Source organism: Narcine bancroftii, chromosome 1, assembly GCF_036971445.1.
Source record: "Narcine bancroftii isolate sNarBan1 chromosome 1, sNarBan1.hap1, whole genome shotgun sequence".
In the NCBI taxonomy this organism is placed as follows: domain Eukaryota; kingdom Metazoa; phylum Chordata; class Chondrichthyes; order Torpediniformes; family Narcinidae; genus Narcine; species Narcine bancroftii.
The window spans coordinates 201,395,547-201,421,291 of NC_091469.1; the positions used below are offsets into that span (position 1 = coordinate 201,395,547).

A 25,745-nucleotide genomic window follows, 5' to 3' on the forward strand; every position below is an offset into this window, starting at 1 on the left:
CCATGGGTGGACATGTCAGTTGACTTCTTGACTGGGAACATTTTTGAGGCGAGCATAGAAAGAGGAGGGCCAAGAGTTCATGGATACTGGACAAATGAAGGGAGGAAAGGTGCAGAGACACATCATTGAAAGACCACTGGGATTGGGGTAGTTGGTTCGAAAACTTCTCCCCACTGAGGTGTAACTGACTAGACTATAGTTACTGTGCTTGCCCTTGACTTTTATTTTGAACAAGAGTAACATTTGCTATTCTCTACTCTCACCCAAAAAGCATTGAAGGATGAGAGTTAGTGCTCCTTTCTTAAAACCTTTGGATACATCCCATTCAGTCATGGTGACTTAACTACTTTAAGTTCAGCCAATTTGTTTAGGCATAGCCAAGACAGCCAGTATCTCCTCCTTCAGACTACTTTGGAAACTCCCTCTTCCCTGGTGAAGATGGATACAGATTACTTGTTTAGTCCCTTCATATTGCTCTCAGCATCCATGTGCAAGTTACTATTTTTGTTCCAAATGGGCTCCATTCTTCTGTGTATTACCCTTGTATCCTTTATAGGCCTTTACCACATTTTTTGATTCACATTTATGTTGGCATCTCATCTTTTCTCATGCCCTCTCTGCCTTTTATTTTAATTTTCTCTTCCCCTCTATAATTTTGTAATTGGTCTGGTTCTCCCTGGTATTTGCAACCTATTATTCATTGTTATTAAGGTTGAAAAATTCTGTTTTCATACAGTCTCTATGCCAAGAATATCTGTTCCAAGTTTAAGAACGATTGTGTAACAATTTTAAAAATCAGCTTGTATTTCTGTAGCACCTTTCATGACCTCTCGATGTCCCAGAGCACTTCATTCAATGGTCAGTGTCTCATTAAAACGCAGAAGTCTACAGATGCTGTGATCATAGTAAAAACACTAAAATGCTGGAGGAACTCAGGAGGACTCACAGCATCCATAGGAGGTGAAGACATGTAACTAACTTTTCGGGCCTGAAACCTTCGTCAAGGTATCTTTACCTCCTACGTTCCTCCGGGATTTCTGTGTTTTTATTTTTCTCTCAGTCAGAAACCTGATAATGATTAGATTAGTTTCTTTTGCTTAATGCTGCCTGACAGAATGGTTGGCAAAAATCTTGGGGATAACTTCCCTTTTCAGTGCAAAAATGTTGCAAATCTTTTCCACCAGATGAAAAAGCAGAATAAAATGTAACATCTTATTCATAAGATAGTCTCCTTCATTTGGAGACAAGAGTGCTACCACTGCACCTCAGTCGACACCTGAGGATCTTTTAAGGTTAGCTTGTGTTGAATTTATTATTTTCACTTCACACATTGAGTACTCCACGATCCTGCTTTATGGAGTGTTTAATAGTTTAATGTCAATGTTTTAAGCCTTGGGAAAACGTGATGTTATTTGATGCAGGTGATGTTTGATTGTCATTCCAGGAAGCTGTGCACCAAGTTCAGCATGTATTTCGTTGCTGTTATGAATTTTGTACAAGAGGGCAGTTTCTCCCCATGATATACAGTACAGGTGTTAACATTTACATTCTTCGCCCACTATCATGTAGTATATGCTTGATTTCATTTCAGAGTGAAAAATAGATGAAATGCCAGGGATTCAAATAATGTATAATTCACAGCAAGTGACAGGAGGCTTTTAATACTAGCTCCAGTCGACAGCCTAGCGCCAGGAAATGTCACACTTGGAGTGAAAGCAACTTGCTTCCTGTTATGTAGGCTTTCTTGATGACTAAATGATCGATTACCTACGAATTTTTTTTCATTTGGGGAAAACCTTATACAAAGGTGTTTCTTTTAAAACAGTTTCATTTGTTAAACATAATAAATGTACTTGAGATATTAATTATGCCATCTGACTCCACAAAGTGCTTGTCACATTGAAAGAGCCAGCAGAAACTTACTGAGCTGGTTCGAGTTAAAATGCAAAATTGAATGCTCAAAACCAAACACCTAAATCAGGGTTCCTTTCTACTGCCTATGATGGTGGTGTGGCTCTTGATATTGTTGGTATTCCTAATGCACCAATCATAATTTGAGTGCTGAGCAGATGAAATTTAATATTTGAAATATTACAGAAACATCAATGTCCATGTTTTGTCTTTTTTCATTTCCAATGTGCACAAGTCAGCATACGGGGCAAATTCCATCATCCTACCATTAACAATGACTCAGGAGCTTAATATGACAATACAGTACAAGTCCAAAAATCCAAATGCCAGAAATCCAGACCACCTGAGAATCTGGACTTTTTGAAAACCCTCACATTTAAAAAAATTTATTGGTCTTTTGCATGCATCCATATGTAGCACAGATGTACAGCGGCAACAAGTAACTACATTTTTTTCTTTAAAACTGCTCGTTTTGATAAATGAAACATGCTGTACTTGCTAATGAATAAACTATCAAAATTTACCTGTAGATCTCTCTATTTCTCCTTAAATTTAAAAAGTATTGACTGAGAACCTAGAAAATAAGTGTATTGTCATATATACAAGGTCAATAGGCACATGCACCAAAATTTACTTGTTTCAACCAAACAGGTACTTTGTGCCTCTATTCTAACAAGAGCTGCAGACCTGAAGTGCTACTTGCTGAGTTTCTCTAGTAGTATGTTTTTGTTTCAGACTTCACCACTACTAGGATCAATGAAAGCCCTTTGGAAAATCCAGAAAGAGTTATGTCAGGTGACAGAGATGAATGATGGCTAAAATTTTTAAAAAGAAATAAAGAAAATTTAAATAATCAAAAACTCACGTTGGATCTCTTGATCCCACGAAATCACCATCTTTTTTCTTGTACACTCCTCCAGAAACAGCCACAGCTTCAGCTGCTGTGCCTCTGAACTTTAGTTCCTCAATGAACTCTCCACCCCTCTACATTTCTTTTGTCCCTATAAGAAGCTTTCCAAAACGTTCCTGTTTGACCACCATTGCTCAGTTGCACGAGAATTTCATTGTCACCAAATTGCAGAATTTTCTGCAGAAGTTCAGTGATGTCATTAACAGTGGCACCAGACAGTTGACACGGCGGAAACATGGGACAGTTTTGTTTTTCCAACCACTGAAATCAAGCGTGAATCTATGGAAGGGCTTGAGGATTTATTTTATTAGAAGTGTTACATAAATACATGTTACTATTGTTTGGCCGGAATCCAACCCGGTATGTGAAAAATCCAAGGGAACGCAAAAACTTGCATGGGTTTGGGCAGTCGTTCATCAGTTTCAGTGATTCAGAAAAGAAGATGACGTTTAATCATCATTAATGAAATTTCTTGCTCGGATTTCAAGGAAAGCTGATGTGAAAATTGAAAGAGTATATGAAGTGGTGCCAGAAAATTTGTGTGCATGAAATCAGATTGAAGTTACAATGCAGCATTACCTTTCTCTTGTGTTCAACTGATTGATTTTAGCTGACCTACAAATGCTTGATCTTGACATTACAAAATGTTCATTCTTCAACTTTCACTTAGGAATAAAATGAGGGAAGGTGTTCCTTTTTGTAAAAACAAGAGATTTGCCATCCAAAAGTTCAGTGATGTTGGGCCCGCACGACTTTCATGTCTGCATATTGTGCTCTCTTTCCACTCAATCCCATTGGAACCAAATTGGGAAATCTGTAAACAATGTATTGCTGTTCGTGTGCATTCAGTACACATTTTGAGCGGTGCCTTGACAGCACCAGCAATCAGGACCTGGGTTCGAATTCCGCTCTGTCTGTTAGGAGTTTGTATGTTCTCCTGTGTCTGCGTGGATGTACCCTGGGAGCACTGCTACCATTCAAAACGTACCGGGGTTTAGTTTAATTGGGTGGCATGAAATCGTGGACCTAAAATGGCATGAGACTGTGGTTCATGTATAAATTTTTTTTTTTTTTAAATTAAATTTGAGAACAAATTTCTTTGTTACTGGTCTGCAATAAGAAAGGTCATATCACTTATGAGATTTTATTATGATATGAAGTATCTGTACTATGTACCGATGCAGCAAAATGCAGGTGCATCTTCACTGAGCTGTTATTATTTGAGCCAACAATAGAAGATAACTTGGATTACATGACTTCAGGCATACCATAGTCCAGCATTTCCCAGGGTTCCACGGAAAGACACAGGGGTTCCGCAGAAGAAACTAAAACTTGTAAATTGTTTTTATTTAGTTTAACTTTAAATATAAATTGGTTTTTACCTGTGTTTCTAAACAGTTGCCTTGACGCTAAAATGGCGTTTTGAGGCCTGACGTCAGCAATGCAGATGTCAGTGCAGACACCAGGCCGCGACGCCATTTTCAACCAATGAGACTCGTATTTCTTTTGACGCGAGGCTGGCTGCATTTTTAAAATTTAAAACCCCCCCCCCCCCACTCACTCGCTCACTACCTCCCCTTCCTTCTCGCTGAGATTGCTGTGGGAACTGGTAATGGAGTTGGCGGGTGCACCGGAATGGTGTTGGTCGGGACCGGGACCTACGTCGATGGAGGCATTGATGGCTGCAGTATGTTTATAGTTGGGGTCACCAGCGGAGGCGATGGTGGCTCTAGCACCTGGTCGGCAGGGATGGGAGTTAGCGATGGAAGTTTTGCATGCTTGGGCAGCAGGGGCTGGGATGAAAACCCACATCAGAGGCATCAAGAGCTCCACCTGCAGGCAACCAGGGCTGAGGTGGATACCCGCATCAGAGGCATTGGGAGATCTGGCCTGTGGGCAGCTGGGGGTGGGCTGAAAAACAGTTTCTGGAAGGTCGGTGATGGTGCGCATTTGGGGTCTGCAAGGTCGGTGATAATTTGGTTAATACTTAGTTGAAACAAAATAATCAAATTCTGAAGAAATGGGATTTTCCAAGCAAAATAATTTAATTTAAATTGGACTCAGCCACCTTGAACTGGAAGTTGACGCCATTCTGCTTCCTATTCATAACTATTGGGTTCCGTGATTTCCAAATGCTCCCCAAAAGGGTTCCGCGAGCTAAAAAGTTTGGGAAGCCCTGCCATAGTCAATGAAAAGTATCGGTTGTCAAGCAGAAAGGGTATTGCATGATCCACAGTATATCTAGTTTAAATGAGGAAGATTGCTTGACTTGCTTGAAATAAATATCCAGAAGAGAGTTACAATCTTTAGCAAAGATGTTTCCACAGGAAGACGGCTCTCCAGCACTTGCAATCAAACTTGAATATGAAAGTTCTTTATCTGGGCATGTTTGTGAAAATTGGCATGTGCTTATGGAAGTGTACTGAAGCAATTAGTACAACAAGGCAAAAAGAAGGAAATGAAGCACTGAAACAAAAAGACAGCAATAAATACAGGATTTCAAAGAAAAGGGATAGTATTTGGAAAGCATAGTAACTCTTCTGAGAGAAGAAATTTGTTTTGTTGGAAACATTTTACAAATGACCCTGAGCATCTGCAAAGTAATTTAAAGCAAAGTTCATCTTTGATCCTTGGTGCTATTTGCAGAGTGCATTGGTTGTAAATATCCCATGAGATTAGGTTTCGTTGACTTCAGTGGAACTCATCAGGAGTCAAGTGCAAAATGCAGCTGATACTCCAGCGAAGAATGAGCTTGCCCCGATGTCCCTTGATTTGGGTTGTGGTGGCATCCTTTGAGTCTTCTGATTACAATGTAACTTATTTCTGCTTGTCTCTGCTTTCATGTCATTCAGTTATGCATTGGTTGTATGTAGGTTTTTGAATTAAAGCTTTTTCATCAATATTATGTGTTGCTTGAAAATTCAAATTACAAGGTTTTATTTCTGTATGTATTTCTGCCTTCGTACCAAGGTAAAGATGTACTTATAGCGGCTACTATGGTAGAGCTACTGAAGTAATACAAAAACACACACCAGAGTAGTCAACTCGAGACTGATTTATTCAGGGTTTTACAAGCTTCTTTTATACACTGCATGTCCCGGGCTCCACGGGACAAGGTGGGACGTCACTACGAGTTTGCTGCCAATCCACGGGACTGGCAGGATTAAATTAAGCCTTGTGAGTGTCCTGCACCTTCCAGCAGGAGACTTGGGAGTTTAACGTGCCGTTCCTTGGCACTCAGTATCTCTCGTGTGCGGTCCATTGGGTGAGTATGCAGCCATCCATATTATGGTTCCACACGCCCGCAGAACCGCACCGGCATCAGTTCGTGATACCGTGCTGTGCGCCTGCTCAGCCCACTCCACGGCCACTACATCACCCCGCCAGAATCGTTCCCAGAAATTAAAACACAAGTTACGTGTGCCTTAGGTGGATGCCCACGCCGTCTGGGCTGGGGGGCATTGAATGGGTGCAGTGGGATACACATGGGCAGGCTTGAGTCTGACGAAACTAAACAGCTGCAAATGCCCCTCAATGTCCAAAGTAAACACAACCACGTCCCTCTTAATCACATGGAAAGGGCCCTCATATGGTCATTATAACGGCACTGCTGGGACCTGTCTGCATACAAAAACAAAATCAGCTTCCAGGAGCTGTGGGGCATGTTTTTTTGGGGTTCTATGCCAGTTGGTAGGAACAGGTTTCCTGCTAGTGACACCATGTCGAAGCTGCTGAAGGATGTCCAGGTCAGAGTTGGTTGTGAAATGAATGTTCCCGGAACATTAAGTACCGTGCCATAAACCATCTCTGCCGATGATGCAGACAAATCCTCCTTTGGGGCCGTGCGAACTCCTCGTAGAACCCATGGCAACTCATTGACCCAATTGAGACTAGTGAGTCAGGCCTTAAGTGCGGACTTTAGTTGCCGGTGGAAATGTTCCACAAGGCCGTTGGACTTTGGATGGTATGCTGTGGTGTGGTGCAGGTGTGTACCACAAAAGCGCGCAAAGGTGAATTGTGCTCCACAGTCTGAAGTTATGTGCATTGGGACACCAAATCTGATGATCCAGTTGATGATGAATGCCCTAGCACATGTTTCATTGTCACTGGATATCCAAGGGATGGCCTCTGGCCAGCACGTGAAACAGTCCACCATTGTTAAAATGTATCTCATATTCTGAGATACAGGCAATGGTCTGACCATGTCCACATGCACGTGTTCGAACCTCCTGTGTACCGCTGGAAAAGGCTGAAGAGGTGCCTTGGTGGGCTGCTGAATTTTGGCCTTCTGACAGGAGACACATGTACGTGCCCATTGAGCGACATCTTTTCTTAGTCCATGCCATATGTATTTATTTGACATGAGCTTGACTGACGTTCTGATGGATGGTTGAGACAAGCAGTGTGTCTGGTCGAAAAGGCGTCGCCTCCATGATGCCAGAATCAATGGTCTAGGGTAGCCCAAAGACACGTCACAAAGAAGGATTGGGTCGCCTGTTGTGGTTTCCAGGTTAGTAATGGCCACACAGGTTTGCAGGTTCTCAACCGATGGTCAGAACACTTCCAATCTTTTTTCAGTGCCAACCGCTCAGTCCAAGAATCCGCCCTGCTCCAGCTCCCTCAACAGCCCTTAAGGCTAGAGCTGGATAAGGTCCTCACCCGGGAAGAGACATATAAGGCAATTGAACAACTGAAAAGTGGCAAAGCAGCAGGTATGGATGGAATCCCCCCAGAGGTCTGGAAGGCTGGTGGCAAAACTCTGCATGCCAAACTGCATGAGTTTTTCAAGCTCTGCTGGGACCAAGGAAAGCTGCCTCAGGACCTTCGTGATGCCATCACCCTGTACAAAAACAAAGGCGAGAAATCAGACTGCTCAAACTACAGGGGAATCACGCTGCTCTCCATTGCAAGCAAAATCTTCGCTAGGATTCTCCTAAATAGAATAATACCTAGTGTCGCCGAAAATGTTCTCCCAGAATCACAGTGTGGCTTTCACGCAAACAGAGGAACTACTGACATGTCTTTGCCCTCAGACAGCTCCAAGAAAAGTGCAGAGAACAAAACAAAGGACTCTACATCACCTTTGTTGACCTCACCAAAGCCTTCGACAGGAAAGGGCTTTGGCAAATACTAGAGCGCCTCGGATGCCTCCCAAAGTCCCTCAACATGGTTATCCAACTGCACGAAAACCAACAAGGTCGGGTCAGATACAGCAATGAGCACTCTGAACCCTTCTCCATTAATAATGGCGTGAAGCAAGGCTGCGTTCTCGCACCAACCCTCCTTTCAATCTTCTTCAGCATGATGCTGAAACAAGCCATGAAAGACCTCAAAAATGAAGACGCTGTTTACATCCGGTACCGCACAGATGGCAGTCTCTTCAATCTGAGGCGCCTGCATGCTCACACCAAGAGACAAGAGCAACTTGTCTGTGAACTACTCTTTGCAGACGATGCTGCTTTAGTTGCCCATTCAGAGCCAGCTCTTCAGCGCTTGACGTCCTGTTTTGCGGAAACTGCCAAAATGTTTGGCCTGGAGGTCAGCCTGAAGAAAACTGAGGTCCTCCATCAGCCAGCTCCCCACCATGACTACCAGCCCCCCCACATCTCCATCGGGCACACAAAACTCAAAACGGTCAACCAGTTTACCTATCTCGGCTGCACCATTTCATCGGATGCAAGGATCGACAACGAGATAGACAACAGACTCGCCAAGGCAAATAACGCCTTTGGAAGACTACACAAAAGAGTCTGGAAAAACAACCCACTGAAAAACCTCACAAAGATTAGCGTATACAGAGCCGTTGTCATACCCACACTCCTGTTCGGCTCCGAATCATGGGTTCTCTACCGGCATCACCTACGGCTCCTAGAACGCTTCCACCAGCATTGTCTCCGCTCCATCCTCAACATTCATTGGAGTGACTTCATCCCCAACATCGAAGTACTCGAGATGGCAGAGGCCGACAGCATCGAATCCATGCTGCTGAAGATCCAACTGCACTGGGTAGGTCACGTCTCCAGAATGGAGGACCATCGTCTTCCCAAGATCGTGTTATATGGCGAGCTATCCACTGACCACCGAGAAGAGGTGCACCAAAGAAGAGGTACAAGGACTGTGCCTGCCACATTGACCACCGCCAGTGGGCTGATATCGCCTCAAACCGTGCATCTTGGCGCCTCACAGTTCGGCGGGCAGCAACCTCCTTTGAAGAAGACCGCAGAGCCCACCTCACTGACAAAAGACAAAGGAGAAAAAACCCAACACCCAACCCCAACCAACCAATTTTCCCTTGCATCCGCTGCAACCGTGTCTGCCTGTCCCGTATCGGACTTGTCAGCCACAAACGAGCCTGCAGCTGACGTGGACATTACCCCTCCATAAATCTTCGTCTGCGAAGCCAAGCCAAAGAAAGAGAATGGCCATACTCTATGCCTGAACATCGAGGTCTAAGGCCTGTACACTGGCCAATTCAACTGTATGCCTAAATATCGGGGTCTATGGCCTGTACACTGGCCAATTCAGAAACATCGATTCCACCCTGAATATGATATACAATTGGTCTGGACAGCATATCTGCGACGAGATTGTCTTTTCCTGAAACATGGTGCACGTTCATCGTGAATTCTGAAACGTACAATAAGTGACGCTGCTGTCTTGCCGACCATGGATCCATTATTTTGCTGAAGGCAAAAATTAGTGGCTTATGATCTGTAAACACAGTGAAATGCTGACCTTCCAAAATATATCGGAAGTGCCATGTGGCTAGATACAAGGCTGTGTGTTCAAATCACGTCAGGGTCACCAATTGTAGCGGCTACTACAGTAGAGCTACTTTTTTCTTCTTTTCTTTGGCTTGGCTTCGCGGACGAAGATTTATGGAGGGGGTAAAAAGTCCACGTCAGCTGCAGACTCGTTTGTGGCTGACCAGTCCGATGCGGGACAGGCAGACACGATTGCAGCGGTTGCAAGGGAAAATTGGTTGGTTGGGGTTGGGTGTTGGGTTTTTCCTCCTTTGCCTTTTGTCAGTGAGGTGGGCTCTGCGGTCTTCTTCAAAGGAGGCTGCTGCCCGCCAAACTGTGAGGCGCCAAGATGCACGGTTTGAGGCGTTATCAGCCCACTGGCGGTGGTCAATGTGGCAGGCACCAAGAGATTTCTTTAGGCAGTCCTTGTACCTTTTCTTTGGTGCACCTCTGTCACGGTGGCCAGTGGAGAGCTCGCCATATAATACGATCTTGGGAAGGCGATGGTCCTCCATTCTGGAGACGTGACCCATCCAGCGCAGCTGGATCTTCAGCAGCGTGGACTCGATGCTGTCGACCTCTGCCATCTCGAGTACCTCGACGTTAGGGGTGTGAGCGCTCCAATGGATGTTGAGGATGGAGCGGAGACAACGCTGGTGGAAGCGTTCTAGGAGCCGTAGGTGGTGCCGGTAGAGGACCCATGATTCGGAGCCGAACAGGAGTGTGGGTATGACAACGGCTCTGTATACGCTTATCTTTGTGAGGTTTTTCAGTTGGTTGTTTTTCCAGACTCTTTTGTGTAGTCTTCCAAAGGCGCTATTTGCCTTGGCGAGTCTGTTGTCTATCTCATTGTCGATCCTTGCATCTGATGAAATGGTGCAGCCGAGATAGGTAAACTGGTTGACCGTTTTGAGTTTTGTGTGCCCGATGGAGATGTGGGGGGGCTGGTAGTCATGGTGGGGAGCTGGCTGATGGAGGACCTCAGTTTTCTTCAGGCTGACTTCCAGGCCAAACATTTTGGCAGTTTCCGCAAAGCAGGACGTCAAGCGCTGAAGAGCTGGCTCTGAATGGGCAACTAAAGCGGCATCATCTGCAAAGAGTAGTTCACGGACAAGTTTCTCTTGTGTCTTGGTGTGAGCTTGCAGGCGCCTCAGATTGAAGAGACTGCCATCCGTGCGGTACCGGATGTAAACAGCGTCTTCATTGTTGGGGTCTTTCATGGCTTGGTTCAGCATCATGCTGAAGAAGATTGAAAAGAGGGTTGGTGAAAAACACATGCCAAATTAGTCAACTCAAGACCGATTTATTCAGGGTTTACAAGCTTCTTTTATATACAATATGTCCCAGGCTCCACGGGACAAGGTGGGACGCCATTATGAGTTTGCTGCCGATCCACGGGATCGGCAGATTTAAATTAAGTCTCGTGAATGTTCCATGCCTTCCGGCAGGAGACTCAGCAGCTCAATGTGCCATTCCTCGCGTGTGGTCCATTAGGTGAATATGCAGCCATCCATATTATGGTTTCGCACGTCCGCAAAACCGCGCCAGAGACAGTTCGTGATACTGCGCTGTGTGCCTGTTCAGCCCACTACAAGGCCGCTACATGCTCTTCTTAAAAGTGTTAGTGTTTTTTAAATGAATTCCAAAATGAAGGTGTTATCCTTTCCCAAACAATGGGGAAAGCTTAGCCTGTATTCAAAATGAGAAGTGATTCAGTGGGATTAGTTACAGAGAGGGATTCAAGGAGAGCATGATGAAAAGCTGTTGCTACTTGCCAGAGATGTGTTATGAGAGTGTGGGGTTTGTCTAATGGCTTATTTTATTAATGTCATTCAAACCGAACAATGCAGATCTTGAATTTTTAAAAAGAATCCTTTGTGGGAGAAATGATTTGTTTGACCCAAAAAACAAGAAAAAAAAATGCAGATGCCTGAAAGCTGAAAGCAAAACAAGAAAATGCCAGAGGCCCTCAGCAACTCAGTCAGCAGGGGTGATTATTCACCACCTGCTGGGATGCAGAGCTGGAATTCTGCACATCAGCCGTCAGCTGTCAAACCTGCTGGGGTTTTGAAATCCAAAGAAATGAAAACTGGACATTTTTGAAGTGGGCAGGAAATCTGTAAAAGCCCATTTTCACCAGAGTAGGGAGGTTTAGAATCTGCCCCTTTTCTGAGAGCACTTTCTCAGTCAGAATTGAAGATTTCACCAGCCATTTCAACAAGATATCAAAGTTTGACAGATGATTGTGGAAAGAATAGAATTGGTGTCTCATGGATTTTAAGTATAAAGGAATTTGAGTCTAATGCTTTCCGGCAAGAGTTCAAAACTGAGATGTTAATCCAGTTTCTCAAATAATTAATTAATAAGAGGTTAGTTTGCTTAATTTAACAAATCAATATGGTTCCCTTTTTCATTGCTTATAATTTGAAATGTTAAGAGTGGGTGATTTCCTTTTGCAAATGAGAGTTCTCAGTCTTGCAATTCTTTTTCCTCTTTCTGTAGGTTCAAGAGGAGAAGAGAGCTCAGAAGATGAGCCACCTCTGGATATAACAACAGTGCAGGATATTTTGAGTAGTCATCGTTACAAATCTTACAAAGTCAGCATCGTTCACAAGCTTCGATTCACCACTGATGTTCAATTAGGTAATTGTTATTACTTGGGGGAAAACAGCCTTTTTATGCCTGCCAAATGACTTCAAACAGTGCAAAATTAGATTTTAAAAATAATTACCTGAAGTAAATTGCTTTCTTTCAAATCGCTCATTTTCAAAATAATTCTGTAATGGCTGGTAATATTGTAGGCCCCAATTACATTAATTGTAATGGAACACAAAGAAACTAATTATTCAGATTGTTGCTGAAAGTATTGGATATTTCCAAGGAAAGGCTGCCATAATATTTTAACGCACAACTAAACTGATGTGTTAATAGAAGCTTAATTTTGTGTGTGGAATCTTCTTTGCCCCAAATAGTGTCCTGCGGAGCCTTTTCTCCATTGAGGTACAAGGTATTTTTCTAGGATTGAGTAAGATCTTATTTTATAAATGCTTTTAAGTCCACGGGGTGAAAGTTTATTTGTCACATTATTACCTAGTACAGTGAGGGGGGTTCTTCTGCAAGAAGTCTAACAGGTTATCTCTAACATTCAAACCACCATGTTAAGAGCACAATTTGTAGAGAATGGAGCTATATATATATATACATATAAAGAAACATCAATTAGTACCAGACAAGGGAAGCATGATAGCACCATTATGGAGTTCATTCAGGAGCCTGATGGCTGCTGGGACAAAACTGTCTTTGAGCCTGTTTCACCGCCTTGAGCCTTCTTCCCAATGGGAGGAGGGGGAAGAGGGTGTGTCCACAGTGTGATAGGAATTTGAGTATGATGGTTGCTTTTGTAGGTAGCAGGAGATGCATATGAAATAGCAATTGAATAAGTGAATTGAAGATGGATCTTTGATTAGAATTAAAATTTACTTACAACTTTAATTAACAATACTCTATAAGGCATCGTTTATTTAAATATTGTAGCAGCTCACCGGAGACTTAATCGAACCAGCTTGGGAGGTTCTGAATGACGTCACAATCTGATGACATCATTTCGAACGCATGGGGTTTTAAAAGCTATGTGCGACTTTGAGTAAACAACTTATACTGAACTTCGACTCGACTACATCTGATCATTTTCTCGTTCTTCATTTCGCACTTCAATACAGTTGCTGCAATATAAATAAATAATTACCTGTTCTTTAATAGCCATCACAAGCTCTTTTATGCAGGTTTAACAGTTGCCACAAAGTTCTAATCAAACTACTTTTGATTTGAGCATGCTGGAAGAAGAGCACCTTTCCTTTAATTCCTCAAATATTTCTGATCCACAATCAAAGCACAATTTACCTTCTCAGCTTTTCAAGTGATGCGACTTCGGACTAAATTCCAGACAAAGAGGCCATATGACCCTCCACCATCCACATTCCCACCAAGTTTCTGATGGAGAGGCCACATAGCCCTCCACAATCCATACCAGAGGTCGGGCTGCTTAATGATAAAGAAGGCAACGTGCCTAGAAGTGGAGAAATTTGGGGAAATCCTAAATGAACACATTGCTTATGTATTAACCAGAATAAAGAACCTTGGTGAAGGTGAGGTTAGAATAGAATAAGCTTATGTGCTAGAACGTGTTGAGATAAAGAAAGAGAAAGTGCTGGATCTTTTTAAAAACATTAGGATTAATAAGCCTCTGGGACCAAACAAGATATACCCTAGGTTGTTATGGAAAGGGAGGGAAGAGATTGTAGGGGCTCTGGCAATGATATTTTCATCCTCCTTGACCATAAGGAAGGTGCTGAAGAATTGGAGAATGCCAAATGTGGACCTCTTGTTTTTAAAATGGTAATAGGAAGAATCTTGGGAATTATAGACCAGTAAGCCTTGCATCAGTGGTGGGCAAACTTTTGGAGAGGATTCTTAAGGACAGAATTTATGAACATTTAGAGAAGTACAATCTTCTCGGAGATGGTCATCATGTCTTTATGTGGGAAGGTCATGCCCCACGAACCTTATTGGGTTTTTTTGAGGAGGTAACACAATAAATTTATGAAGGTAGGGTGGTAGATGTAGTATATATGGATTTTAGTAAGGCATTTGGAAAAAGTCCTTCATGAGAGACTCATTCAGAAAGTCATGAGCATTGGATCCATGGAACCTTGGCTGTATGGATTCAGAATTGGCATGCCTGTGGAAAGCAGAGAGTAGTAGTGGACAGTAAGTATTCTGCTTGAAGATCAGTGACTAGTAGAGTTCTGCAGGAAACTGTTCTGGGACCCCAGCTCTTTGTGGTTTTTATAAATAACCTGGATGAAGATGTGGAACGATGGGTAAGCAAATATGCAGATGATACGAAGGTTGGGAGAGTTGTGGATAGTGTTGAATGTTATTGTAGGTTACAACAAGATATTGACAGGGTGCAGAGTTGGGCGGAAAAGTGGCAAATAGAGTTCAATCTGGATTAGTGTGAGCTGATGCATTTTGGAAGGTCAAACTTGTAGGATACTTAACAGTGTAAAAGAACAGAGGGACCTTGGGGTCCAAATCCATAAATCTCTCAAGGTTACTGCGCAGGTTGATAGGACAGTTCAGAGGCCTTTGGTGTGCTGGGCTTCATTAGTCAGGGGATTGAGTTCTGAATTTGTGAGGTAATGTTGCAGCTCTATAAATCTCTGGTGAGACCACACTTAGAGTATTGTGTTCAGTTCTGGTCACCTCATTACAGGAAGGATGTAAAAACTATGGAGAGGTTGCAGAGGATTTACCAGGATGTTGCCTGGTTTGGAAAATGTGTCTTGTGAGGCAAGATTAGCAGAGCTAGGGCTTTTCTCTTTGGAGTGAAGAAGGATAAGAGGTGATTTGATCAAGGTCTACAAGATTATGAGAGACGTAGATAAGCTAGACAGCCAGCATCTTTTTCCTAGGGCAGGAATAACAAACACCAGAGGACATTAGTGCATAGTGAAGAAAGGAAAGTTTAGTGGAGACATCAGATATGTTTTTTTTAAGGACTTGTGGGTGCCTGGAATGCATTGCCAGGAGAGGCGGTGGAGGCTGACACAATAGGGGCACATGGATGAGAGAAAAATAATGTCATACCTAGTAACCATGGAATCTTAATTTATTTTTTAAAATTTAGGCATACTGTAACAGGCCAATTCAGCCCTAAGAGTCCATGCCACCCAATTTAGATCCCATTAACCTACACCCTGGAATGTTTTTTAAGGGTGGGAGGAAGCCAGAGACCCCCGAGATAACACACGGAGACGCAGGGAGAACATACAAACTCCTTACAGACAGTGCAGGTTTCAAACCCTGGTCCAGTCCCAACCGTTGGTGCTGTAAAGGCGTTGCACTAATGATGCTGTCTTTTTTTTCTGCAATGAAACATTGTACAGCTTTGAAATACTTTGAGGAAATTTGAAAATAATTGAAGGCATAAAAGGAAATTAAATAGTTAACTTAAATGTTGAGGTGGCTTTGGCTTGATCACAATTGATTTAAAGGATGAAATTTCTATTGTTCCCTCAGTGGGAAATTCTTGTTTCGTTATGTTGGTGAGAACTTGCTACCATTCAGACATGCAATATTGTGCAAGGCCTTTTTTGCCAGTTGCTATTAGTATGCTTCTTGGAGAATTTTTTGGCCCCTCTGCATCTGGAAGCTGTCAGAACAGAGAGCTTGAAAAGGTCATTCCTTATCACTGAAGATAAATGATAAGAGGGGAGTGGAGCTGTTAGGTGAAACGAATGGTTCAACTTGTTCAGTTCTGATGGGACTGACCTGTGAGTACTGCTTTCAGGGGTTAATGTACCTTTCATTGTGCTTTATAAATGTGAGTTTTCAGTCATATTTTAATTCTGCACTTTATGGTAGTCTGCTTTATGGTGAATGTAGAAATGTTGGAGGATTCCTATTGAAGGATAATATGCACGATGAAATTAATGGACAAGAAAATCTTTCACTGGACTTTTTACTTCAATATGCACTTTATTTCAAATAAGTAAATATCTTTGAAACAAACAAACACTAAAGGGACTCAAGTGGAGTAAAGCACGAAAGTCTGCAGACATAGTGATTGAAGGGCTCAAGCCTGAAACATTGGCTGTGTCTTTATCTTTGCTATATAAATTACGCTTTGACCTGAATTTCTCCACCCTTATGTTTTTAAACCTCTCACTAAAAACAACTTAGTTTAGACACATTGCTGATTTGGTTCACCTGCCCAAGGTAGTTTCAAACTTGAACTTGAATCTCCTGCATCTATCCAAATCCAGACATTCCAAAAAATCATGGCAACATCTGGACACCAGTGGTGCCCCTTGTGAAAGGGCCCGAGCTGCCTGAAAGCTTTGCTGACCTGCTAAGACACAAACCACCATTGACATCGATAAAATCTTCATGGTTTTAACAAGTTTTTCAATGTTTTCAGAAAGATTTCAAAGCTATTAAAAGTAAAAAAGTGAATGCAAGATAAATTAGTTAGCTAAAAATATAATTTGAGTAAAAGCAAACTAAACAGTCATTAGCCCTCCATTGAAGTAGTCAGTATCTTTGGCACCAGATTTCTAAGAATTTCCACCAACATTTCAGCAAGGCTCAGTTCCACGGCGCCTAGTGGTGGAAGGAACTCGCAGCATTTTGCGTCCTGACGAACTTCAGCAAATGACAGCGAGCAAGTATGATTTCTTGGGCTGCCTGTGGTTTAAATGCCAGTCGTGTGGGACATCCCACCCTTCTCTCCCATCGATGTATTGGCAAATCTGTATGCCAGTGTATGTTTCTGATTTGTATCTATTGCCAATAGCCACCTTTTAAAATACTTGCAAATTAGTGTGGTTGAAATGTCAATACTGTTTTTATTAGCAGAGTAGGCAAAGAATTTACACGGGCATGGAGCCGTGATAAACCTGAATCATTTGGTTACAAGGAGTGGTCACATCCACAAATTCGATGTCCAGTTTCATCAAGTAAAAGATCATCATTTAATGCCCCACCTCAGATTTATGGAGGGGTAATGTCCACGTCAGCTGCAGGCTCGTTTGTGGCTGACAAGTCCGATGCGGGACAGACAGACAGACACGGTTGCAGCAGTTGCAAGGGAAAATTGGTTGGTTGGGGTTGGGTGTTGGGTTTTTCCTCCTTTGTCTTTTGTCAGTGAGGTGGGCTCTGCGGTCTTCTTCAAAGGAGGTTGCTGCCCGCCGAACTGTGAGGCGCCAAGATGCACGGTTTGAGGCGATATCAGCCCACTGGCGGTGGTCAATGTGGCACGCACCAAGAGATTTCTTTAGGCAGTCCTTGTACCTCTTCTTTGGTGTACCTCTGTCTCGGTGGCCAGTGGAGAGCTCGCCGTATAACACGATCTTGGGAAGGCGATGGTCCTCCATTCTGGAGACGTGACCTACCCAGCGCAGTTTGATCTTCAGCAGTGTGGATTCGACGCTGTCGGCCTCTGCCATCTCGAGTACTTTGATGTTGGAGATGAAGTCGCTCCAATGAATGTTGAGGATGGAGCGGAGACAACGCTGGTGGAAGCGTTCTAGGAGCCGTAGGTGATGCCGGTAGAGGACCTATGATTCGGAGCCGAACAGGAGTGTGGGTTTGATAACGGCTCTGTCTCTGCTCAGAAGGTGGGTCTACCATATTCAGAGTGCATTTCTCTGATACAGTGTTAACCCTTGGCCCTCCTGCTTTTATGATTTAAAAAAAAGAGGATCATGAGCAGTTTTGAAGAAATTTAAAATTCTCCTGGTGCTTATTTCTCCATAAAGGTTGTTAAAACATCTTCAGTCATCATTATGCTTTGTTGTTTCTGGGTATCTACAAACTAGCTGCCATGCGTGCCAAGAAAGTAAGATTGGCCACAATGAAACAGTTTTAAACATCCACACCTGAAAATTATTTAAATCCAGCACAAAACAACTGCCTGAAAATTTTATCTCATTGTGCATTGATTGGAAAGTCAAACATTAGCTTCCATCACATGCTTTGTGATCCTCAATTTACCAGGTGGTGCTTGCTTCCCAGTCCCTCAGAGGCTGTATGTAGAGATTTTACATCACTCAGAGTTCAAATTTAGGTGCCATCTATGAAAAATTAGTAGAGGGCGGTGGGGGAAAGAAGCTGAAAAGGGGCTTATAAGATATTGGATAGGAAGGAGAGACCACCGGAAGGAGGGGGAATGGTTAGAGATGCAAGTAAAATGGGGATAGGTTACCTGAAATTTGGTGGAGGGAAGAGGGAAAGCATAACATTATACCAACACCATTGCCCTCCATTTCAGTCATCTTCTTCATCTTTGCATCCAGTTCAGCTTCAGTTCCTACCATCATCCAGTTCCCTTCCTAACACCATCTGTCCAGCACTCTGAAATCCAAAACATAATTGTCTTCTGTCTTTGCAAAACCAGAAAATTAGAGTAGTAAAGCCTTGGAGCTCTCAACCCAAGTCCTGTTCCTCAAGCACCACAGAACTTTGCTGCTGTCACAAAATTGACAAGGGTCCACTGGACATCACTGTCTTAATGCACTTTCCCCCAGAGTAGTGTTATTTCAAAATGTCCTTCCGCTTAATTTCCTCATTGAGATGGTAAAATATTGATAATATATCAAGTTTTGTATGACAAAGAAGAAAACAATCTTAGAATGAACTGTGAAAAGTGGAGAATCCTTCACTTGCCAGGTAAAGCTTTATATTTCTGTGACAATGTCTGTTTGAAGAACCTTAGGGTGTTAGGGGAAAAAAATCTTGGAAACTTATGCATGCTTTTCTGAGAAAAAAGTTGCCTGTAATTTGGCAAACTTCCAGTACATCAGTTAAATTTAATTAGCATAAGGTGAAGTATTTTTATCTCCCATAAATATGGGTGTTAATTGTGAATAGCAAAATTTGACAATATCTAAATGTTCCAGAAGTGTGCCATTTTATTGCTGACTACACCAAAATGCTAACGCTAGCTAGACTTGTAAATTACAGTTAAGATGCAGAGTGATTTGGATCCTTTTATTGCTTTGTTTTTCACCATTTGTACATCTTTAATTGAACACTACATTTTTCAAGATGGGAGGAGGAGTGACCTCCTCGTACATTTATTTTTCCAAAAAACATTGGAAGGTGAGCTTTAAATCTGTTCGTAGTGCTGTCTTTAAAATTAGAAATAGCTTCATTATCCTCATTCTTCTTCCCCTCTTCCAACCCCCACCCTCAAAACATTACCAAGCTCGAATGGGTAAAAACAAGCTGTGGCGGAGTAGCCTTTTACTGAAAAGATTGATGCAATAGGGAATGACCTTGGCTTGGAGCAGGAGCTAGTGATGTATGTACGAGCATCTCGCTGCTAAATGGACCCAGATTTGTAGCACTAATATACATGGAAGCCCAGAACCAAACTCAGGATGGCAATAAATCAACAGCCACTTTAGGTGTCATTTCTGGTTTATATTCTGGTATTGTTCTATCAGTTTAATTCATGTCACTATCATCTGTTCATCTGGAACAGTTTTATATAATTTTCCAGTGGAGTTACCTGACAAATCCCATCAAATTAACAAGGTACATTAACAATATTGACTGCTTCTGTGGTTTCTGGAGCTTTTGGACCATGGAAAAATTTTTAGATGTATTCCCTTATTAGATAGCAAATTTTCAGGGGCTTTGTCAACTGGAAACAATTGTTTATTTTTTTCTTTGACAGATTACAGCAAGTTTAAAAATGTTTTGTGAGAGTATTTTTTTCATGATATCTGATTTGTAACCACTTGAAAAAAAGTATTCACTACCAAGAGTTTATTAACATGTACGCATTCTATTGACTTTAATTTATGCTTTTATTGAGATTAGCTTATTTTTTAAATCTTTTAGTGATCAGATATTTTGGGCTGCACATCCTGTTTATTAATGCTGTCTTTTGTGTTTAAAGAATATTACAATCATAATAATGTTGTCATTCCTCTGTTTGTTTAATAGCATCATCCTGTTGATATCCTTTACTTTATTAAAAGGGATCTTTGAAGAGTTGGGAAGCTATTCATTAATCGATGACTTCATGCTTACAAAATATTCTGATCAGTGGGAGTGGAAATTGTTTAAATAATACCAAACCAAATTATATCTGCTTTTGAGTTTATAGAACTAATCACCAGATACTTCACCCCATGAATTACTTTAAAAAAACAGAACTAAATGTGTTTATTTGCAAGTGTCTGCCCCACATTGAGTTTATCTGTATGCTAAAAGTCCAACAGTTGTAGAATAAGACTCGCTTTCACAAGTTACATTAGTGGCATAGATTCCCCAATTAAACAGATTTTTCAATATTCAAGTAGTTTATTAGAGCATTCAGAAGGATTCATTATTTTTGACTCTTTTGTCTGTACTAAAATGAGCTTTAATGCACCTGTTCAGCTCTGTGAATTACCAATCTTGTTGAAACATTGGGTTGATATTCATTAGGTATCAATCTCCCAAGGGAGCTGGCTTCCTGCCATACTGAAATTTCTCAGCAGAGATGACATTTTATTTCCTAAACCATCGCAGCCTCTAATATCTCAATTCAATTTATAAAATTTTATTTCTGAGACCTGGATGAACATGTTTCTTAAGTAAAATGCTGGAAGCACTCAGCACTTCAGACACCATCCCAGGCAAGAAAAACAGTTAACAGTTCAGGTCAAAGACCCATTGGCAAAGCTAGGAAGGAGACAAAACATGAGTATTATTCACAGTTCCTCTTTCTACAGATGCTGCTTTACTTGTTGAAGGTTTCCACTACTTTGTTTTTATTTCAGGTTTCCGGCATCTGCAGATTTAAAAAATTTGCATTTGTTTGGTTTATTTTCTAGCAGGTGCACCTTTATCTATATTAGAAAGTTGTGAGTTCTATTAAATTTGGAGTCTTGATCCGCAATGGTTGAATGACTACCAGAAAAGTGCTCTTTGGTTGGGACATTGTCAAATGATAAGTTAAACTACTTTCCGAAATGGAAGTTAAGCATCCCATTTTTCAGATGAACATGTATAATTCTGTGTTGTGGGCATTGTTCAAAACAAATGGATAAACATTACTTGATTAGTTCATTGTTCCAGTAACCATCTGTGATCTTCGAAATGGCAGCTATATCTTACTGATCCAATTGCAAGTCAGAAATTAAGCCAGTTGCATGTTCACTTTACTGAAGGGTTATTGAACGTTGTATTCTATTGACACTCTTGCAAATAATTTGTTGTGATGTTTTTGTCAACATATTTTCTCCATCAAGTTTCCCCAAAGTGCAATCTAATGCTTTTATAAATTGAATGGTGGTATTCAAAATATTTTCCAGATTTTGAAATCAGCACTGTAGCCATGACAACATCACTGGTGTTTACTGATTACCTGGACACTATTTGAAAACAGAAAGCAGCTTGGAGATTAACCTGGCGCATCAAGTTTCGTTTTCATGCTGCAAAATCTGAAAATCTTGTATTTGGTTACTTGTTTTCCAAGTGACCTTTTAATAGTGTTACCAAGCAATAAACACTGCTTAGTAAATTAACAAGCCCTTGATGTAATTTATAGCTGACTTAATTCCCATTAGAGATTTTAAATAGAAGGAACTTTTTCAAATAAATTGTGGCATTCTTACCTTTTTAATCACTTTTAATTTTTTCAGTGCCCAACTGAAAAACTTCTTGAACTGCTATCTTTGCAATAATAATGAAAGATCTTCATAATTGGTTGCATACCCAGGTTGATGATATCACAGCTGCTTAGTGCCAGGGATCCCACTGAATTAATGCCCACCACTTAACAGTCAAATGAAAGCTCTCACTGTCAAAATAGTTAGAACTTTGAGTTTCTTGATATCATTTGCAACTGATGCTTTGAGAGGTTGGTCATGGGCAGAATTAAATTCCACCTAAGTAAAAACTTGGACCCACTGCAATTCCACAGCAGATGCTCACTCACTCTTCACTCAGCCTTAGATCACCTGGACAACAGCAATATGTTCATCAGGCTGCTTTTCATTAATTATAGCTCAGATTTCAGATCCCCTCAGTATTGGTTAGCAAGCTTCAAAACATGAGCCTTTACACCTCCCTCTCTAATTGTATCTTTGGCTTCCTCGTCGGAAGACCATAGTGAATGCAAATCGGTAACAGCTTCTCCTCGCTGACATTCAACACAGGTACCTCAAGGACATGTTCTTAGCCCACTGCTCTACCTTCTCTGCATCTGTGCTGTTGCTAGGCACAAATCCATCTACAAATTTGCTACAATGGTTGTCAGTAGAATCACAGATTGCAATGAGGAAGCATAGTGGAGTGAGATAGATCAGCTAGTTAAGTGGTATCAAACAACCTTGCACTCATCAAACCTAAGGAATTGATTGTGGACATCAGGAAGTGGAAGCTCGGAGAACACGAAGTGGTCATCGAGGGTCAGTTGTAGGAGGCCAAGGAACTTCAAATTTTGGGTATCAACATCTCTGAAGATCTGTGCTGAGTCTGTCACATTGATGAAATGAAGAATGCTCACCAGTGGCTATATTTCATTAGGAGCTTGAGGACACGATATGTCACCAAAAACTTTCAAATTTCTACAGGTGTACCAAGGAAAGCATTCTGACTGTTTGCATCTGGAGGTGCCAATGCACAGGACAGGAAAAGGCTACAGAGATTTGTAAACTTGGCCAGTGCCCTCATGGGCATTAGTCTTCACTGCATTATTCAAGAGCTGGTGCCTCCATCATCAAGGCCCCTAACCACCCAGGCCATGCCCTTTTCCAATGATACCATCAGGAAGGAGTTACAGGACTGTGAAGATGTATGCCCAATATTACAAAAACAGCTTCTTTCCCTCTGCCATCAGATTTCTGAACAGACATTGAACCTATGGACACTACCTCATTTTTTTTTTCTATTTTTGGACTAATTATTTATTTTTAAATATTGCATTTAGAGATCTAAAATTTTTTGCAATTTTACACCTGTAATACACAATATTGCTGCCGCAAAACAACAAATTGCGTGGTACATGTTCATAACCATAAATCTGACTGTGAACTATCTGGATTACCTGTTATTCAGTGTCACTTGCTTGATTTAAAGTGAAAGAAAATGCATTTAACTTGCCATAGAACATTTTCTAAATTTCTTTTATTCTCCAGTAATTAGATTTCTAGATTTAACCACATATGGGGATCTTATGTAGCATTAAAAGATTTATTTAATCTTTTTTTAAAGTCACTTAACAGGAGTTTATTGGACCACAAGAACACAAGATGTATGAGCAGAAATAGGCTAGTCAGCCCATCATTTAATCATGAGCTGATCCATTTTCCCACTCAGCCCCACTGCCAGGCCTTCTCCCCATAACCTTTGATGGTCTCGATAATCAAGAACCTGGACAATCTCTGCCTTAAGTACACTCAATGACTTGGGCACAACAACTGCCTGTGGCAACAAATTACACAGATTCACCGCCCTCTGACTAAAGAAATTCCTCCACATCTCTCTTCTAAGTGGACGCCCTTCAATCCTGAAGTTAGTTGTGCCCTCTTGTCCTCTACTCTCCCACGATGGGAAACAAACTTTTACATCTACATTCAAAATGTTTCAATAAGATCCTCCCCCCCCCCCCCCCCCACCCACTCTTATTCTCCTACATTCCAATGAGTACAGGCCAAGAGGCATCAAACGTTCCTCATATAACCCTTTCATTCCCAGAATCATTCTTGTGAACCTCCTCTGAACCCTTTCTAACCTCAACACATCCTTTCTTCAATGAGGAGCCCAAAGCTGCTTTCAATATTCCAAATGAGGACTCACCAGTGCCTTCTAAATTATTGCAATGTTGTGAATTTTTTTGATTTGCAGGACATTTGAAATTATTATCTTGAACTGATGTACTAAATTTAATATGCACATTAACACATTTGAAAACATTCACTCTCTTTGTGAATTGTGCACCATTATTTCATGTAGGATGTAGCCATTTTGTGATATTAAATCTGCTTCCGCATCATAAAATTTTGGCAATTTCATCCCCATTCTACCCACTTAGTGTACTCCATCAAAACCATTGGTTAGCACCCCTCTAAAACCCGTGATTTAATTCATCAAAAATATTTTAAAAACAAGCATTTAGATTTTCAATAAGCCTTTTTTGTATATGTTATGTACCTGTATTTGAATGCCTGCCTTCAAAATTGCCTTTTTTACTTAATTACTACTTTTGTCTCTGCATGCAATGTTATTTGAGAAATTGGTTCCTGTATCACCACATTTAGATGACACTTGTATAAGAGGATGATTGGCCACATTTCACAAACAAACTGATTTAATACAATCATTTAGTGTCCTAAATAACTTGTGCTTGAAACATTCTCATACTAAGTGATGTTAGATAATTCAGCTTTTTAAGTGTAACCAAATTCAATACCACTACCTTTTTTTTTAATAAGAATACAGTATTCGTATCAGATGCTTTTATCCTTATTTTGTTCAGCTGGTGGTCCAGAAATCAGTTCTGTATTCAATCTTCTTTTAGAATGCTGCAGAAGAGCTGAGTTTCGGAGGACTTAAGAGTATTTTATGTGTTCATTCCATTAAGATTTATAAAGTGTGTCAAATGGTTGATATAAAATCACTTACACAGCCCACTGGTTTATATCCCTGCTGATTCACAGGTATCTCGGGAGAAAAGGTGGAGATAGACCCTGTTACTAATCAGAAGGCGAGCACCAAGTTCTGGATTAAACAGAAACCCATTTCAATTGATTCTGATCTACTCTGCGCTTGTGACCTTGTGGAAGAGAAGAGTCCAAGTATGTAGTATCTTTGTGTTCTATAAATGAGTGCACACACTCAAATAGAAAAATTAAAGCTGCATATTGTCCACCGGTTTAATAATAGATAAGAGAATGGTGCCTATGATGCATTATTTTATCTTTTGGATTGCTAGCTGTAAAACTGTTACTGAAATCAGTTACTAAATTTTCAGTGCCTGAAGGGTGAGCAATATTTTGTCACACTCTGCAATGGTACCCTGTTAATCTGTCAGAGTTGGCTGGTGATAAACTTAGACACATTTAAGTTGAGAATTTAATAAGGTCTGTGGCTAACAATCAGTTACTGGTGTTCTAACATCAGTTAAGTGATTTCTTTTTATTGTACTCTTATTTTTAAACAAATTTGTAGCAGAATTGAACATAAAGTTGTAGTTGGAAGAAGTTGGTAGTTCATTGTAGTCTTACCAGGATAAATAACTTGATAAGTACCGTATTTGATGGCATATCAGAACCCCTGGCATATCAGACCCCACCCCACCTCCATTTCAGTAGGGTATATTAAGAATATTTTTTGTGTATTTGCAGGTAGCCATTTAATGTTATTGAAATATGTAGCTACAGTATAACAGAAATAAAACTTGATCAAATATAAAACTAGGGCAGCACAGTTGACGTAGTGAGTAGCACAACGCCTTAACAGCGTCAGCAGTTGGGACCGGACTAAGGTTTGAAACCTGCACTAAATGTAAGGAGTTTGTACATTCTCCCTCTGTTTGTGTGTGATTCCTCTGGGGGTGTAGGTTAATGAGATTTAAATTGGGCAGCATGGACTCATGGGCTGAAATGGCCTGTTGCCGTGCA

At 41.2% G+C, this 25,745-nt stretch overlaps 1 protein-coding gene and 1 long non-coding RNA gene across 13 annotated transcripts in view; one reads left to right on the forward strand and one right to left on the reverse strand.

Annotated features, from left to right (window-relative positions):
* Positions 1-25,745, forward strand: part of mapkap1 (MAPK associated protein 1) — a 272,616-nt gene that overhangs the window by 222,294 nt on the left and 24,577 nt on the right. For all 9 annotated transcript variants that reach the window (XM_069888225.1, XM_069888204.1, XM_069888217.1 and 6 more), the window contains 2 exons: positions 12,067-12,207; positions 24,783-24,920. In XM_069888225.1, the coding sequence (XP_069744326.1) occupies positions 12,067-12,207; positions 24,783-24,920 (279 nt within the window). The remainder of the gene's footprint in view (positions 1-12,066; positions 12,208-24,782; positions 24,921-25,745) is intronic.
* LOC138737588 (uncharacterized) overlaps positions 1-25,745 on the reverse strand; it is an 81,466-nt gene that overhangs the window by 52,235 nt on the left and 3,486 nt on the right. Inside the window, exons 2-3 of one of the 4 annotated variants that reach the window (XR_011341043.1) lie at positions 16,336-16,474; positions 13,107-13,286 (exon numbers count right to left, since the gene is read on the reverse strand). The exons of the other annotated variants lie outside the window; for them this stretch is intronic. This is a non-coding gene — a long non-coding RNA (uncharacterized lncRNA). The remainder of the gene's footprint in view (positions 1-13,106; positions 13,287-16,335; positions 16,475-25,745) is intronic. 4 annotated transcript variants of the gene reach the window in all.